Raw genomic sequence first — 18,422 nt, 5'->3', positions numbered from 1 at the left:
GAATATTAATGATGCAGCTTGGCCATTTGATTCAAGCGTGGAGAACGAGGGACACAACTAAAAGTTGCAGGATTCTGGCCCACGAAGAATGTAGTTTGAGACCACTGATCTAAAGGTTGCAAGATGCTAGCTATTGAGGATTGAAGTTCTACCTCTATAATGGGACAAAAATATGAAATCAAATTTTAATCATTCTTTTTGCTCCCAAAAAGAATGGGATTTCTACTGCTTATTAATAGGAATGCCTTAACACCTCCTAACATTATTAAGAGGTGTTAAGTGCACATACGCCAAGAATCAAGCTTGGACTATTTCAAAGAGATATTATTGGTGAGATTGGAGGTGATTTACTGATAATGGTACCCTAAATTAAATTCTGCTTATAGACAGAATTTGTGAGTTCTTTTATTATTCTGAAAACTTTATGTAAATCATAATTATAATATTTACTAAATTTTAATAATAAAATGCCACTCAATCCTGATGTAAAGGGTTGAGAAGGGTGGTTGCGTGCTGTTTAAGAGAGCTGATCACTGTGAACGCGCACGTACGAGCCTTACAAGTCACCACCCATTGCGTCAGCGCGCTCCTTCGGCCTCGCCGTCAGCGCGCGTGCTCCGTGCGGGATGCTGGATTGTAGGTGATGATGGCGGAAGGGGAGCGACGCTGAGTTCCATCCGAGTTTTTACCCCAGCTGTAAAAACCACCCACAACCACCGTTTCTCTCCGTCGAGACCTATCCCGAAGCAATGGGGAACGAGGCCAGCATGGAGGGGGAGGGACAGGCGGGACAGCCCGGCGCCGCCGTCCCTGCAGCGGGGGCTCCGACTTCCATTTCAGCACCACCGGACTCTGGACAGCTCATCAAGCCCAGCAATGGAGCGCCAGCCGGAGGAAGTGGGGCTGCGTCCGGGCCGGGGATTAACAGGTAGCCGAGATAGCTAGGGAGGCTTCACTACCCAAAGTGTGGGCAATGAAGCGAAATCAGGGAAGATTCATGGCAGCGTGCTGTAGCGTACATTAGTTCAGCCAGCAGCGTAGATATGAGCTCAACCGACTGCGTGTAGATAGACATGAATGGGCGCTTAATTATTTATTTCAATACCCTTGTCAACACTATTAACAACCTCTTCTTGAAACCTCCTTAATTTTGGCACCCAGTCTGTCATTGTTGATTTGGTTTAAATCGTTCAAGTAAACGGAAGCAATCGTACGTAAATGTAGCTTTAAGCAATTTCAACAGGAATTTCTACGCCCTTTTTCTACGATGTCTGCCTTGAGGATTCAGTATCATGAATGAAAGCGACAATTTCAGGCAGGACCGAGTAAATGTTACAACTTGAATCTTAGAAGCATAATTTTTACCTCATATTCAAGGTGATGATTTTCAGAATTTAATAATAAAATAAAATGAGGCGGAGAAAAAAAATGCAAAGTGTCTCCAAATCGTATTAGAGGGACGGGTCGGTTCTACTACAGGCTTCTTTGACGTGATTTCCAGTAAATACAGGGTCATTCTGAAAAACACACCTTCCTCCTTGCCAGCAGCAGACGTCTGTCTCCCTGATGACAGCGTTGTGTAGGATGTCACTGCTCCCATCAGATATCACCAACGTCATTGAGAGTGCAGGACCAAAACATATGCCATAGCCGTCTTAGTTACCAGATCTCATTCTCAAATTAATATGCTGTGAGATTAAAATTGCAGCTGGTCAGAAATGGGTCATTTACTCTGACAGTGCTGTTGTATCTCCTCCCTAAAATAAATCTTGTGCCATTTCACTATTTGCAACAACGCTGCCCTCCTACTAGCATTAAACCCACATTGATGGCTTAAAATAATGCAGCCGCAAACTATCAAATACTAACAGGGAACATGTCTGTGGTCACATGTGGCAGCTTGGATGTCGGTATTTTCGGTGTGGGTGTGTGTTAGGGATTACCCTTCTAACAAGATCTGATATTGCCTAATTACACAGTTCAACAGTTGTAAACCTTAACGCACACAGACATTGCTGCATCGTGGATTTGCCACACCTGCTTGCAGTAGTTGTGCAACAGTTTCTGAGGCTGGCGTGCAAATAGATTTATAGATTTGCTGCGAGCGTTCCTTCGTGTGGTTAAATTGCAAGGTGCAGAGTTGATGCTTTGTTTGAGACTATGACTTATGGCAGGGAGAAACTCTGAGGTGTGAAATTTTATAAAAAACATTCTGCTTTTATGTGCAGTGTCTCGCAATACTATTCATACCTCTTGACATTTTTCATGTCGTTGCATTAGGATTGCAAATTTTAATCTATTATTTTGGCATATCTGACATACCGCCATAAAATAGTGCATAACGGTGAAGCAGAAGGAAATGAGACAAAGCTTCCTAGCTTTTTTCAGAATTACAAATCTGAAAAGTGTGGTGTGCATATGTGTTAAAGTCTACCCAAGTCAATACTTTGCAGAACCACATTTTTATGTAATTACAACTGCAGACATTTTGGGGGAAACCAGCTCTATACCTGCTTTGCACATCTACGGACTGATATTTATTTTATTCATAAATTTTTTTTCAAAATAGCTCTAGTTCAGTTAGGCTGAGAGTTTCTGCATAGATCAATTTTCAAGTCTGGTCACAGATTCTCAACTGGAACCTGTGATCAGAAGGAAATGAACCATTTTCAGCTCATGAAAATGGTTTGAACTAAACCTTTCCAATATAACTCCGACTGTATATTTATTCTCTTTGTTGTACTGGAAGATGACCCTCCTCCCGAGTCTCAAGTTCTTTGTAACTATAGCAGGCTTTTGTTCATTGTTGCTCCATATTTTGTAATGTTTATCTTCCTTTAAATTCCCCTGTATTTGCTTAGGAAAAGCATTTTTTTCTCCTTAAGTGCAGATTTGTGAATTTAATTTCTAATATTTGAATGTCAGTTGCATCTTCCACCTGAGCCGTGGTTCTCTGCAGCTCCTTCAGAGATGCCTTTTTGTCTGCCTCTTTGATTACTGCTCCTCTTTTCTGGCCTGTCAATTTATGTGAATTGCCATGTCGCTATAAGTTTGTAGTTGTGCTATGCTCTTTCCACTTTCCAGAGGATGGATTGAACTGAGCTGTGTGAGATGTTCAAAGCTTTGAATGTGTCATCTTTTTATGACCAAATCCTGCTTTAATACTTTAATTTATTCCCTTCTTTTATCCTTGATCTGTCTGCTGTGTCCATTGATCTTCACGATACATATGCATTCCCAAAATGTTATGATTTGTAATTGTGAAAAAAAAAAAAGGAATTTAAGGATCATGTTCCATCTTCTGCATGCATTGTGCACCTCTTCATGTTGGTCAGTAACATAAAATCCATAAGTGAAATATGAAATAGTTCAAGTGGAATGAATACTTTTGCAAGTATCTCTACCGTATCTTTGTAGAAAAGATCCCCGTGTCCTGCCTGTGTATTGTGTGGGGTAGATTTAAATGCTCATAGCTTGCTTGTTATCTCATGATTTTTTTATATCTGTATTTCTTCCTAGTATCTCCCCTTAGGTTCCTCATAAAGAGAGTGCAGAGACTGAGTGCGCTAACAAACAGAGGCAGAATGAGAAATGAGCAGAAGGAAAGAGAGGAACATCGCAGCACATGGCTGATTTAAATGGTTTTTCTTGAGATCATGAATCTGGCTTTAACATATTCCTTTGTGAAGAACCCATAAGAATTTCAGCATCAAGACGACAGCGTCTGGCTTTGGACTTGATAGACGACTTTCATTTTAATTGAAATGAGTTGCCTGGTAATGCGAATAGGGATATTATATCTTTTATATTACCTTACTTAAAAGTGAGATCCACAGGACTTTTTTTTTGCTGTGTGTTAGACCAAATTATATTACCTTCAGTCACAGAAAGAGGGCTAAATCCGAGCCTTTCCAGGAGTCTTCTTCGGGCCTATCTGGCCGACCCGTCTGCTCCAGTGAGCACCACAATAATTGTTTTCTACTCTTATCATAACAGCTTTCTCTAAGTGCACAGTCATCCCAGCGTTGACCATTACTGAAGAGCATTCTGACACAAGCTCCACATATTTCCTGTTTACAACATACTCGGTGTGGTACTGCAGCACTGATCTACCACAACATTTCTAAGCACTGTAGCAATTAAAACGGGGTCCCTGAAGGAAGTAGTACTTTTGAGATTCTCATTAGCAATATGTGCCCCTAAGTTGTACCTGATTTTTACTCAACTCAAAACAGGGAATCAAGCACATGCTGTAGGCAGATGCTATTAGCCTAAAAATAAGTTGAATTCCTTAAATAATTCGTAAAAAAAAAAAAAAAAAAAAGAAGATCTGATGAAGAAATCTGGTGAATCACCAGGCTGAGGTGATCAAGGGAAAAAGGGCTGATCATAATGTCTGGCTGGTTGATTGGTGCATCTCTATCCTCTCAAACTTTTACCCTGCACTCATTCACAATTTTTTAACTGAGTTTATAGATTCTGTCAGACTTTATATTTCTGTATCGTGTTAATAAATCACATTTGAAATTGTGATTTATTTTCATTACAGTAGCAGCCACTGAGGATTTTAAATAGGGTGTGCAAACATTGACTCTTTCTTTAAAAACTTCTTTATAGGTTGAGATAGTGATGTTAGGAAATCTGTTTGTGTTCAGAATACAGCTGAGGAGGGAATAACCGTTTTACCAGAAGAGATGTTTTAGTGAATTGACAACATGGAATATCTCTCGATTTCTTGATGCGTTTTAATGCAGCCAGTGAACATTTTGGCTGCAACATCAGCTCTGGTTTAACACTAGAGCTGAAACTAAAGAGCAACACACATTAGCTTTATGCTGTGAATAAAAAAATATATGCCACTATTATGTTTTTATTTTAAAAACAAACCAACCACCAGTGACATCTGCTCTGCAGATGATCCTTTTGGAGCCTGTCCTACTCAGAAGCGTCGGTACTTATGACAAAACTATCCACAGCTAAAGCTCAGTAATCTGCTCTGTCTTGGTGCTCTTGAGCACAACACACACAGTGTTATAGAGGTGACATTTGATGGGCATCAGCTGCTTCAGGACACCATAACTCTCCTCATGTGCATTTCCCTTGAGTGTGGTTTCCATGAGGAGTTGTGGATGATCTGCAGCTATGTTAACATGAGTGATGCATGCACGAGTTTTTATGACAATTAATTCTAAGGTTATTTTTTGCAGAAATTTGTCTTTAAAACAGATAAATATCAATGCTTTACGCGTCAGTTGTTTTAATTGTCTAGACTGTAAGCTAAATATAGCAAGTGATGGTGCTTTCGTCACAATGTTGCAAGAGTGGAGATTTATGAGGATAGATTTGTTTGTCAAACTTATGTTTGGAACATTTATACCTTTTTAAACTGATACAAAAGTACAAGTCTGTGTTAATAATAGATGCCTTCATGTTGTAGGACGTAATGCTCAGGCAGTACGTCCTCATGATTAATTTACCTTCAGCAGTAAGAGCACTGCAGCCTGCACAGACTTGACATGCCGAATGTTTATGGTGTCCTCACATAAATGGTTTGAAAAGCAATTCTTTCTCATTATTTACGATGCTTTCATGTGCAAAAAATCAATATCTACAATACCTGGGAGAGACTGGCAGCATACTGACACTGACCCATTGTTTGGATAAAAAAAAAAAAATCTAAAAAAACACAAAAAATTGTGGAGTCTTTATTATAATATTTATGTTTTTTCCTGTAGTTTTATTTTCATATATTTTATGCATTTTAAGTGGCTGCAAAATGCTGTGGCTTAATCTGATCTCTGATCATCCGTCATGCAGCATATTAAGTATTTCGTCTGCATAATTACAGTGGTGGATTTATTTTTATGTGCACAGATAGTATATACCTTGCCACTGATTCATAGCCACTACACTCTCTGTAATGTAAGTTTCTTTTAAGAAACAAACTTACCTACTCTGATTTAAGTATATAAAACAGTCTATATAAAAATGAAAAGTGTGGTGAGCTATAACTAAAAATGATTGAAGCAGACCCCGATGAAACATTTCTATCCACTTTCTAAAACACATAATGATTAGTTTAATTTCCCTTGTGGCATTTTAATATAGACTTTTTAACACTTAAGACTAATAGGAAAAAATATAATAGTGTTCAACTGCAGGGGAGATGTTTACATATGTACAGTATTGGCATGAATTTCAACTATGTACAACTTTGATCTTAACTGTATGTGTTTAATTTCTTACTGTCTTGTGTCAGTGAAAGTAATAATGCATAACTTATGAAATGTATAGCAACACATAAGCATTATTTTTGACAGAAATAGCTAAAGACTCTATGTTGATTTTTTTGGTGTTTGTTTATATTTGACTTAAAAAATACTTTAAAAAAATGTCTTTTTATAGTTTGAATATTTGTTAAATGAACCACAGCATTAAATTAAAACTCAGTCTTGGTGAGTACATGAATCAAACTTTTGTTTTCTCCTATATTTTGCCATCAATAGACGCCGGCTGCTCAGCCTTCACTCTTCAATCACATTTATTTGTTAGACAGAAGGCACATTGGTGTTTTCTGTCTTGCTTTAACTAAAATGTTCTCAGGGTGTTTTTTCTTTTCCCTTATGTCTAACTCTCCACAATTACTTGCAGGACAAAATTAAATCAGTCCTGCTGGTTAATTATGAAGCTGAAAGTTTTTTCCTCTGGGTAAAAAAATGCTTTCATCTGATGTGACATTTAATGAATGTGCAAACAACAAATATATCCTGCTGCTGATGTTATGTTTGTTGAGCAGATTTAGGGTGTCGACTAAATCTCTCGAATTTATTTTAAAACTCACAATGAATGCCACTGCCGCGTGCAAGATACGTTTCCGCTTTGACCTTTAAATATTACTAAATGGAGCGCAGAGGATAGCTTTTCAATCCAAAGCCTCAATCTGCCTGTTTCGCTTACAGTGAAAGATCTGCAAATCAATAAGAAACATGTAGCCTCGCCGATAAAAGGACATTGATGCAGATATACAGTATCCAGCTAAGGTTTAGCACACATATCAGATTATGATTACTGCTGCAAAATACATCTTTTATATTCATTTTGAACGGAAATATTACCTCATTTATAAAACAGATGAGACAGTTTGTGGTCTGGACTCTCAATGTGGCGAAGCTTTAGAAATCCTGGATTTATGTTTTTGTTAACATAATTAATGTTTTCAATGAAAAGAGTCTGCGACACAATTTGGCGGATAAAGGAGTTACACTATACATTTAGCTAATTAGATTTTAGGGAAACAATTTTTGTTATTCAAAAAACAAACTTCTATTATTATGTGTTTGTATTACGTTGCTCAGAAGCGTTTCATGAAAGTCTTAGAAGCAGCAGCGGCTTTTGAATTGAACATTTATTGAACCTTTAAAAAGGATGCATATTCCTTAAATACATTGCCATTTTGCTACAACCACCAAATTGAGTTTATGTTATTGGGATTTTATGTGATAGACTAACACAACAGTCTATGATTGTGAAGTGGAACAAAAGGTATGCACAGTTTTCAAACATTTCCAAATTTTGCACCTTTTGTACAGCTGTAAGTTGAAACTAGAGAATAAAATATTTTCTTTGTATAAAAGTTCAACCTCAGTCAGACTGTATGGAGAACATAAGTGAACATGAATTTTATTTCCACAGATTCTCAAATGTACTTTTGACTGGGACATTCTGAGACAAAAATAAGCATCTAATCAGTTTTAATCCATTGTTCTCTTATTTGATATCTTAATTGTGCTTTAAACTTCACAACTTTTACCCTTGGCTGTGTTCCTTTGTCTTCATGATGTTGTTTGTGCTCTAATGTTCTCTTACAAACCTGTGAGACCTTCACCTTCTGCGGGATTTGTACTGAGATAAATTTACACAGATTTTATTTTGTGTTATAAAACGTAGAAGAGTGGAAACGAATGGACGGCTCGCTTTCAAGATTTGCAGAATTACATAGTTTAGAACAGTGGTCCCCAACCTTTTTATTACCGCGGACCGTTCAAGACTTGGAAATTTTGCTGCGGCCCGGGGTGGGGGATGCGTGAACAATCAGATAAGGCTTCTGCGTGTTGGTGTTCCCGCTAAATCCTGAATATGCCCAATTTGGGTTATCTTGACCCTCTTATCGTAGCCTGAGTGGTTTTCCCTGACTGGGAACGAGAACACGACCTGTTGAATGTGACAGGTAACCAATCAGAAAGCGCGGTGACGTAAGAACAGAGGGGAATCCCAAACAGCTGACATATAGCGCAACTGAGAGTCTGGTGGATATCAGAGATGATATGTGGAAATGTTTATTATTGTATGTAAAAGTCATTATTATATATTATTATGTTTATGTCCAGTTAAAAATGTTAACTAGAAAAAACACAGTCACCTCCAAATCATAGTGCAGCAAATAGAGCGGCTGCTCCCGTTATCCACCGCCTTTTCTTTTTGTTATGTCTTTTATCTCTTAAAATGACTCCACAAACTATCACTAATGTTTCTACACAGTCATCCGTGTTTGGTCATTCTAAATTCCCGCATGCTATGTTGCGGGTTTTACTGGATTATCCTCGGGACGTTTGTGAGAGGAATCGGTTCGTGTGGTGTGTTGCCTCTGCCATGTGGCTGGAGACACGAACCGATCCAACCTGTTGTACTTTTATCAGCTCTGTGGTCACAGAGATTTGGAGAATCGGCCGACAATTCTTAAAATCTTGCYKTCTAAACCAGACTTAAGACTCACAAGCTCTACTCATCTCCTCTCGACCGCAGCCCAAACTCTCTCTGACTCTGGTCGCTATGGTAACGTTTACATRTCCCKTCAAAATAAGATACAGATGCGCCACAAAAATGAACATTTTACTTTCGTGAAAATTTTAACTCACGATAATGACTAACGGGAGCCCTGAGCTTGTTTCTCTGCAATGAGATGGTCCCATCTGGGAGTGATGGGAGACAATGACACATGAGGTGTTGCTTATATGCACAGCCTGCTCGGTCATATGTGGCAAAGCAGCTTGAAGCTTCATTGCCTCGTTAGCAGCCGGTCGCCGCATGTTACAGAGGGGCTTGTAATGTGGAACTCACCTACCGGTCTGGGATAAATCCATTCTCCTGTCTCTTCTCTGGGCCTTTTCCCCTTTGCAAAGAAACTTTCCAAAGACATCTGATCTGTTTCTTACTCATTTTGCTGCTTGTGGGCTCAATGTTGGAGAATTGAGTAACCGAGAGAATCCGGTTAAAGGATTTTCAAAATAAAAGATCCTCCAGATTCAAATAATACATAATATTGAATTATTTCTTGCGCGGCCCGGTGCCAATTGGTCCACGGACCGGTACCGGTCCACGGACCGGGGTTTGGGGACCACTGGTTTAGAAAACCATATGTTTTTTTCCATCCACTTAATGGTTATGTGCACCTTTTGACTTTGTCTATTGCATACATCCCCAATAAATACATTCATGTTTGTGTTTGTAGCATGACAAATAGTTTGAGCAGTGGGAATATTTCTGCACCCTGATTAATACTTGTTCAAACAACAGCAGCGTTGGCAGGAGACGCTCTTCTTTCTTTGCTACAAAAAGTATTTTCTGGGTTTCGTAACTTTGTTTGGTCTCAGTTTTCTTGCTTGAAGCTTCCAGCACTACTGTCTGTTTCTCATCATGTCCACTGCTCGCTTGTTAGTGTGCAGCTTGAGGATACAAAGCAAAACAAAAACAAAACCACCTGGAAACTCTGCCTGGCAAAATATAAGGCCGGTGACCAGTGAAAGACAAAGTGAAATTGGAAAACATTTCTCTGAAGCGTTATCTTTAATCTATTATGCATTATATCTAATAAACAAAGTAGTAGACTACAAACATAAAAATAACCTATTGTAGCAGTTACCAATGATTGAAGTATGATTAATAGTGTAATTGTTTGCCCGTGAAATATCTGTGTAAATATTTATTATGCAGGGTAAATCTAGTAATCGATTACTTTGCTTGGAAGGAAAAACAGACTCTTCTGTTTCAAAGTCACAGAACTGCTTCAAGTTTTTTGAAGTTGCGTTTTTCTGGACTTTGGATACTTTTCCCACAAAATTACTGTCTGGTCCTTAGAGCCAGTCATAAAAGCATATTGGACAATGTGTAATTTCAAATGTGTAAATTTAATAAGTGGAGACCAAAATAAGTGCCAGACCTAAAAAGCTGCCTACTGCAGCTGGACAGCAAGGACCTGAGAGAGACATTGTGTTTTACTTAATCCATTTACACTGTGCCATATTTTCAGATAATAGCCCTTTAGGAATCACTGCGTTAGTCCTAAAATACAATTTTATAGGTGTCACAGTCATGGATTAGGCTGCAGCTAATATTCGGCCAGATTCCACTCAGTAAAAAATTATTTCATTTTGTTCTTTAGGAGCAATAAATTCAGTGTCTTTGGAACTTTAATAAGTAATCAAATTTAGTTAAAAATAATAAAAGTAACAGAACAGGTCACGGCTTGAGGAAATGAAAAGGCTGAGGCACAGTGAGATATGTTTAATAAAAGTTGCAAACTTACAAGAACTCAGAAACAACATAAAGGAAACTGAGGAGGATATGTAAAAAACAACAGAGATGAATAGTTACAACATAAATGGGCAAAACCCTAAAAACTCAGACACCCAATGTTCATGACAAAACATTTTCCTGTATAATAAAATCTGCCTCGGATTCGGCCAATGCAGGAAATGTTCCTGTGACGGTTTGCAGGAAACAAAAATCCGTAAAATGTGCTTAAAAATCCGATTTAAAATTGGATCTTTGCTGGGCTCTTTGTTTTAGATTTAAAAGTAGTTGATTTTTAATCTTTAATGCATAGGACATGTCACGTATATCAGAGTCGGCGTGCTTAAGAAAAATAAAAGTATTCCTCTGATGATGGCAACATTCTTACTGGAAGTATGTTAGTTGCTTGGATTGTTCAGTAAATGGTTGCAGGAGCTGTAGGAGAAAATGTTATAAACATTGACTGTGACACCTTTCTTGTTTTCCCAGCTGTTGACACCAACACCTCGTTAACTAATTAGCAAGGGCATCATTGCATTCTGGTCTAAGCATTAGTTAGCTGTCATAACAAGAGCTGTCTTTCCCCTACAATGCCTCTGAAATCTACTCATACCTTTTAAATGTTTTCACATTTTGTCACAACAACAGAACTGAACATGGGATTTCATGTGACAGAGCAACACAAAGTTTAATGCTTAATTGTGAAGTGGAAGAAAAAGGATGCATAGTTTTTAAAATGTAATTACCTGAAAGATGTGGTGTGCATTTGACACAAATGACAAAAATGGTTTTTGTAGCTCTGGCTGTATGCTTATTTGTAGATGTTCTGCTGGAAATGTAAGTCACCACACTGGTACTCTGACCCCAGAGCATAATGCTCCCACTGCCACCTTCACCGTGGAGTTGATGTGTTCAGGGTGCAGTATGAGTTTTCCTCTTCATATTCTGTTTTGTAAGCCAGGAAGTAACATTTCAGTCTCATCTGACCAGAGCTTGCTGCATAGCTTGACTTATGGTAAACTTTAAATGTAATTCCTTCTGGGTTTCTTTGAACAGTGACATTTTGTTTTCTTGCCAGATTTGTGGAGTGCATATTTTTGGATAATGGACTATATTGAATCTGTGTACTTTGTACACTAACCCTCTCTAAAGAGCTCCTGAGGGAACAGTAAAACAGCTGTATACATACTAAGATTAAATTACACACAGATGGACTCTTTTTACTAATTAGATAAATTCTAATTAGTTTCAGATTTTATTTAGAGGTACCAGTGTCAGACTTGTTAAATTACTTTTGCAAGATACTCTAAAACTCAATAGTTGATCGGTGCAGTGGGGACCTTTCTCCACAGTTGACACGTTCAGTTATGCGTGACTAGTTTCCCTTATTGCTGTTCAAATAGGAGAGTGGTGTAAATGGTTCTCGTCTGACTCCTGGGACCGATGGAACGTATTCCCCCAAAATGTTGAACTCCTTTTAAAGATTCATGTTGCCCCGCAGGTGTGATGCTAATGAGTTTAATTTAGATGACAGCGTGATCTTGTTAAATGTGCTGCTGCCACAGTGAAGGGTGGAAGAGTCTCTCTGTTGCCTTACAATGAGAGGTTTTACTCAGTCTTCCCGTTACGATGAGCTGTTGTATAAATGACTCTCTACTCGTTTTGCGATAATGCGAACAATTTGTTGTGCCTTAGACAAAGTGTCTACAAGTTGTTCTCAGTAGACTCCTGTTTGCCTGTATCTAAAGGAACCTTATGAAAAGCTGTCTTCCACTTTCACTTTTTCTTTGTCGCTCTCATTAAGTAAAGCCTCAGGCTTTGTATAAATCATTGGAGACTTGATGTCTGAGCTGTTCAAGGGGAGGTTTTTCAAGTGAAACTACCTGGTGCTTTGTGAGAACAGCAGGAGCATAATATTTATACTTACACCTTAAGTACAGAGTGCATAACTGATGAGACTGAAGAGAGAGGCTGGCCGTGGACTGTGAACACTTGTGTTGATTTTCAGACGTAACAGACTAACAGTGCAGATGAGCTCACTGCGGTGAAATCCGGACTCCTGTGGAGAGTTGACCAAGGTTGGAGTTATGCAGCAGCTCAGCCCATTTCGAAATGACTCACAATGGTTAACATTTTACGTACTTCAGCTCTTTTAGTCCTCCCTTTAGTTTCACTCTCGCTTTGCTTTGGATGCCGAGCCGCTGCTGGGACCGTCTTTGAAGACGACAGGCTTGACAAAGCAAGGTATAAGTTGTTATGACAGTGGAAATTCACTGCTCATATTTCAGTGTCTGCTCTAATGCCTAAAGGTCTGAGTGGGTGTGAAAACGAAAGTTTAAAACAGTTACACTTTTTTTTGTCTCAGTTTAGGAACACAATAAATGAAGGATTTGCAAATGTCCTGTTTCTAATCGATCCCAACTACTGACAACAAGGCTAAGACTACTGACAACAAGAGTTGTCAGTAGTCTTAGCCCATGCTTTTTTCCTAATTTACACACAGTATAAAAAAATACTGCTAAAGTCCAAGGGAAAACTCTCTGACAAAAACAAAATAATTTAGTGTACAACTGAGAAAAATAACTGCGGATTTTCACAAAGCAGGAGAATGATAAAAAAAATATATATCTAAGTATTAAGAGCTGGACTGGAATTTAAAGAGAACCACACAGCACAGAACCAGACTGCTGGAGCTACCAAGTGAAAGATTTCAAAGACCCTTCAAGAAAACTAGTCTAGCAAGATGTCTCTAATTAATCCAGAACTACTGCCAAGATGTTAGCAAATGACTTGGCCTGATTACAATCATTACAACAAACAACCACGTCTTCCAAGGAGGCATCCTTTTGCATCCTCAAAAGATTATTCATACTCGGAGCATACTCCTTGGTCAACTGATCTGAAACTACAGATCTTTGACCATAGAAATCATTTTCTATATTTCCTCTTGTGTTAATGAGAGTCAGCTAAGACAAATACTCCTCATCAGGCTTGCCTTTAAACTCTTGGCTTAATAAATGCATAAGAAGTCTTGACTAAATAATTTGTCAGCATTTTGAGGAGACTTGTGACAGGACATGAATCAATTATAAGCTTTTTGACAACACACCGACAGGTTAAATGTTTGCTTCTTTTGACATGGATGTTGGTATCTGCATCGGGGCTTCCTGGGATATTTCTTTAGTCTGAGACGAGCTTAGAAACTGCAGAAAATTGACGACTGAAACCTCATTTGAATTATTCTACACTGATTAAGGCTAAATTAAAATCCTGTTGATTCTATTTTTTGAAAACGATAAGTGTTGATTCTTCCTTTTCCAGAAAATATTTCTAAAATCTTGTCTCTTGTTCTTCATGCTAACCCAGCACTGTGAATTACTGGATGTGTTGGTTAACAACAATGACTGTCTAGTGAAACATGTTAAAATAGGTGTAATAAAACCTTAATGCATGCTTTAATATACTTACAGAAGTATTTGAATACAAACATAAAATCCTGACTATTCAAATAATAAAAGCACATCATTGTTTTTAAGCCATCTTCCGTGTATTACTGTACACGGAAGATACTTTTAAAAGTTCTATACTTTTAAAAGTATAGAACAGAAATTGTTTTTCTTCACTTATTCGTCATGTAATTATGCCCATCATCCCCCTCAATCACTAATTTCTTCTTTCCCATAATAACTGTCACCATTCCATTCCTTCATTCTTCTCTCATCGGCCTCCTCAATCTGTCCCTCACTCACCCCAGGAAGATATGCGTGGTTATGGTGCACAGTGATTGCTACTGCAAGCCTAATTAACAAGCGATCATTTTGGTTTGAAGATATGTCCAACCTGTCCAGACGTGTCTCAGCTAAAATGTGGAAATATGTGGTCCAAAATTGGATGTTTAGTAAAATAAAATGGGTTAATAAGGTTTTTTTTTAAGCCTTCATGTCGACAGTTTTAGCAGTGAGTGGCAGATTTTACAAAAAGACTGTACTTCTTGTCAGGAACTGAAGTAAGGACCTGCTTTGTTGCAAGCGTGCCACATTGCAGTGTGACTTAAAATTCACCATTACTCCATGAGTCACTTTCCATGTGCTCAAGTCATGTTTTTTTTTTCTTTTACTGACTTTGGTTAAGTCAGATGTCACATTTCAGTTTTAGCTTTCAGTGATTTTTGTATGATTTACTGACTTTCAGGTTCTTAAAATTATTTAACTATATTGCATATAAACCTTTTTTGTATGGACTCAGTAATAAAATGAGATCTATTGCTTAGTGGTGGATTAAATACATATTCTTGATCATTCAGGACAAATCAATGAGAAAATGCTAGCTACTGTCTTCCTTTTTTTCTGGAGAGCTTTCTGTTTGACTTTGATATGTTTTTCTGTATTAAAGATCTGACACTCCTTAAAATTAAATTGGGTATTATTTGTCAGATATAAGGTGGCTGCATGCATTTTACTTGAACTGTGTTACATTTGCTGCTGCTAATAAAATAAATGACAGTGTGAGTAGTAAAATATCTAATAAATAATGTAAGTGTCACCCCATTATTGATTGTTAGTCAGCTACACTACAGCATACTACAGAGCAAATGAGATGAAGATTAATTATCAGTGCTGGGAAATATTCATTTGACAGAACAGCTCTGGAATAATCTTTAGAGAATTTTAATCCATATGAGCTTGCTAATGAAATATTCAGGTTGAAAAAGTAGAAATTTCTCCCTTTAGCTGAAATTGTAATATTAAGTGTAAAGAAACTATTTTGCCCCCTGAGAGAAGTTTTGCCAGTTTAGCAGGAGTAAAACATTAAAATCATGACTCAAATTAATTATCTAACTTATTTTACGCCTTCTTTTCCTCCCTCCCTTCCAGACCACCTCTATCAGATCCCGGGCCTAAAGCAGGAGCGCAGAGCACCCATGGGCCAGGCGACAGGTTGGCCTCCCATGATGCCAGTCAGCATGCTGCGCCTCACGGAGGCCAGGGTCAGGGACATGCAGCCAGAAAGAATCTGCAGGTTGACTTGGGGGGCGGCAGAACCGGAAGGTCCCCTTCTGTGTCCCCGGACCGTGGGAGCGTCCCCACCTCCCCTTATTCTGTGCCTCAAATTGCTCCGATGCCCAGCAGCAAGCTGTGTCCTGTCTGCAAAACCACCGACCTGATGGGCACTGGGGACGACAAGCCCAACTTCAACACCTGCACACAGTGCCGCTCCATGGTGTGCAACCAGTGCGGCTTCAACCCCAACCCTCACCTCACAGAGGTAGGCAGTGCTCAGTTGTGGCATTTAAAAATATATATATAAAATTTATCTTCTTTTATTGTTGTTTGTTTGACATAAGATATTTTTATTTGACAATCTTTATTCATAGTGGTAGATAAGGGTTGCAAACAACAGGATAAAGTTTAAAAAAGAATCAATGAGTCAAAATACCATTTAATCAAAAATACACCACTAGAATTTATTAATTACAGTTTAATACATACAAAATTTGAACAAAACCCCCATAAGATATTTGTAAAAATCATAACATTGATATAAATGTCTTCTATTAAAATACATTTAATAGGGATTTTAATAGTGTATGATGTAACTTAGTTATGAGCAGCAAAAAATGCTGACTGTGTGTCATTGTGCATTCACATGGGAAATATTGTTATAAAGAATAGTGTAATTGACAGCTCAACTGCGGCAGGCATACAGAATTAGAGACTGCCTGAATGAAGAGGAGGACCTCATATCAAGTTGACTTTTTATTGCTTGGCTTGTGATTTTCAGATTTAAAAATGCAAAATAAAAACCTGTCCTTGATTAATTGAATTACAGGACAATCTTGGAACTGTTGAATGTTTGAAATGCTTTTAAAAAACAAAGGGATCGGAGATTGTTTGAAAATCTGACAACAATTATTTCTGTGTGGTAAAAACATCTTCTTGCATCTTGGTGTGTCTTTTTTATTATACAGTTCAAGTATTATATCAGTATCAGTATATTAAATGCATAACAATTTTTAAAAAGTCATTTAAATTAAATTTTCATTCTATGGAAAGATTTTTCTAATCGCTGATGAAGAACAGCTTTGATGATGACTATTGTTGCTGAGTTGGCTTTGACTGCTTCACAGTCTGTAATGCAGCAGCTGAACAGGAGGGAACATGAGGGAACATGAGGGATCCGTTACATGCTGACTGAGAGCTGTGAACCTTTTGTTCTAACAACAATTTGTCTTGATTTTTTAAATCTGTTGGTTGTAATTTGCAAGTCAGAAAATGTGTTTGTGAACAGAAACCAGCGAGTAACAGAATTTGAGGGGAAAAAAAACACAAGCTTAATTAATCAGGTTGCAGAATTAATTAAAACAATATAAAATATAATAGGTAGAAAGCCTCAAATTAGATTATTTTTTTGTTACAGTAGCAGAATCTCACACACAAAACATTTGCTGCAAGTCTCTTACCGGTGACATTCAAATATATTTTTTCTTACCTCACTTATTATCCTCTTCACTGCATGGAGTGGCAAGATAAACTTCATCTAACCTCAGCCTTAATTGTCACAATTTTAGTCAATATTAAACTTTTAATCGATACTGTTATTGTAGATATCAATGCATTTAGAGAAGAAGATAATTTTGGTAGCTATTTCCAAACTTTGACTGTTCTTTTTATCTTGCCATGTGTGTTGTTGTGCATGTGAACAAAAGGAAGTGTGTTTTGTGGAAAACAATCTGTCATAGAGTGAAAGTATATGAATTATGTGTAATGCAAACTTCCATTTTGTATAATTCATGTGATTAGTGATAAGGAACATAAAATCTAGAATGTAACTTTTAGAGTGAAGGGCTTGATTTCCAGACGGGGAAGTTTTTGCACGTCGCCCATATCAGAAACCATTTCTGCTTTAGCAATTAAAATAGGCCTGGTAGAAGCACCAAGCAAAAGATCCTGAAAAAAAAACTATCAAGAGTTGATAACGCAGAAGAGATGCTATGATGCTGTAGACGACCTAGCCAAGTCAGAAACTGTAGACTGAAAGGAGACGATTATTAGAGATCAGCACATGAATGAATCAATCAAATTAATTTGCATAGTACATTTCCGCACTTAAATAGACTAGAATGTTGTAAATCAAGAAAAAAAAAAAAACTCCATGTCTTCAGAAGAGACACCCTCAAATTACCTCAAAGTATCCTGAAGAAGATTATAAACACTGGGCCTGAATTTATTTTAAGACTTTATTAAATTTTACTAGGACTGCCAGTAAAAATGATGGAGCTGTTCGTCCATCTTCTATAAAAGCTTGATAGGATTTCAGGAATACTTGATGCTGCTCCTGTGAAGACAGCTCAGTATATTTCCCCTGCCATTAACAATCATTTAAGTCCATCTAAGCATTTATTTTAATGAACAGGTAGCTGAGAAAGCCTTTTGCGTTGATCCTAAAATAAATCACATTGCTAATATGAATTAGGCCATTCCACAGTGTTACTGTGAATCAAGTGTGGCTGTGTCATCTGTCATAAAGTTTCACATCAACTTCAATGAGTCATATGGTAGAACTGCAACAATGCAACGTTAGTTAAGCTGGCCTACAGGCTACAAGAGGAGCCGCAGGCTTATTATGTACTGAGTTATCAAGAGTAAATGCTTATTTTTTGTACAAATGCAGCGCTGATGTACGTATACTGGGTAATGGCTGTGTTTTTAGGCTTGGGTGCCTCCATGCATGAGGGTAGCATAACTCTGGAGGCTTCCATTGTTAGAGGAAAAGAAAAGAAAGGCGTAGGAATCGGAAGGACAAGAAAAAAAACCCGTGGACCAAAGCGGAGACAGATAGCGGAGAATAGATCG

General features: G+C 37.9%; 1 protein-coding gene across 3 annotated transcripts in view; it reads left to right on the top strand.

Annotated features, from left to right (window-relative positions):
• Positions 1 to 594: 594 nt before the first annotated feature.
• The window catches only part of bsnb (bassoon (presynaptic cytomatrix protein) b), a 102,647-nt gene continuing 84,819 nt past the window's right edge, over positions 595 to 18,422 (top strand). For all 3 annotated transcript variants that reach the window (XM_008409671.2, XM_008409669.2, XM_008409670.2), the window contains exons 1-2: positions 595 to 928; positions 15,444 to 15,834. In XM_008409671.2, the coding sequence (XP_008407893.1) occupies positions 750 to 928; positions 15,444 to 15,834 (570 nt within the window). In that variant the 5' untranslated portion in view covers positions 595 to 749. The remainder of the gene's footprint in view (positions 929 to 15,443; positions 15,835 to 18,422) is intronic.

The sequence above is a fragment of the Poecilia reticulata genome, linkage group LG5, assembly GCF_000633615.1.
Source record: "Poecilia reticulata strain Guanapo linkage group LG5, Guppy_female_1.0+MT, whole genome shotgun sequence".
Classification (NCBI taxonomy): Eukaryota; Metazoa; Chordata; class Actinopteri; order Cyprinodontiformes; family Poeciliidae; genus Poecilia; species Poecilia reticulata.
Note: the sequence above shows the minus strand (reverse complement) of the source record. Positions and strands in the feature narration are given on the sequence as shown.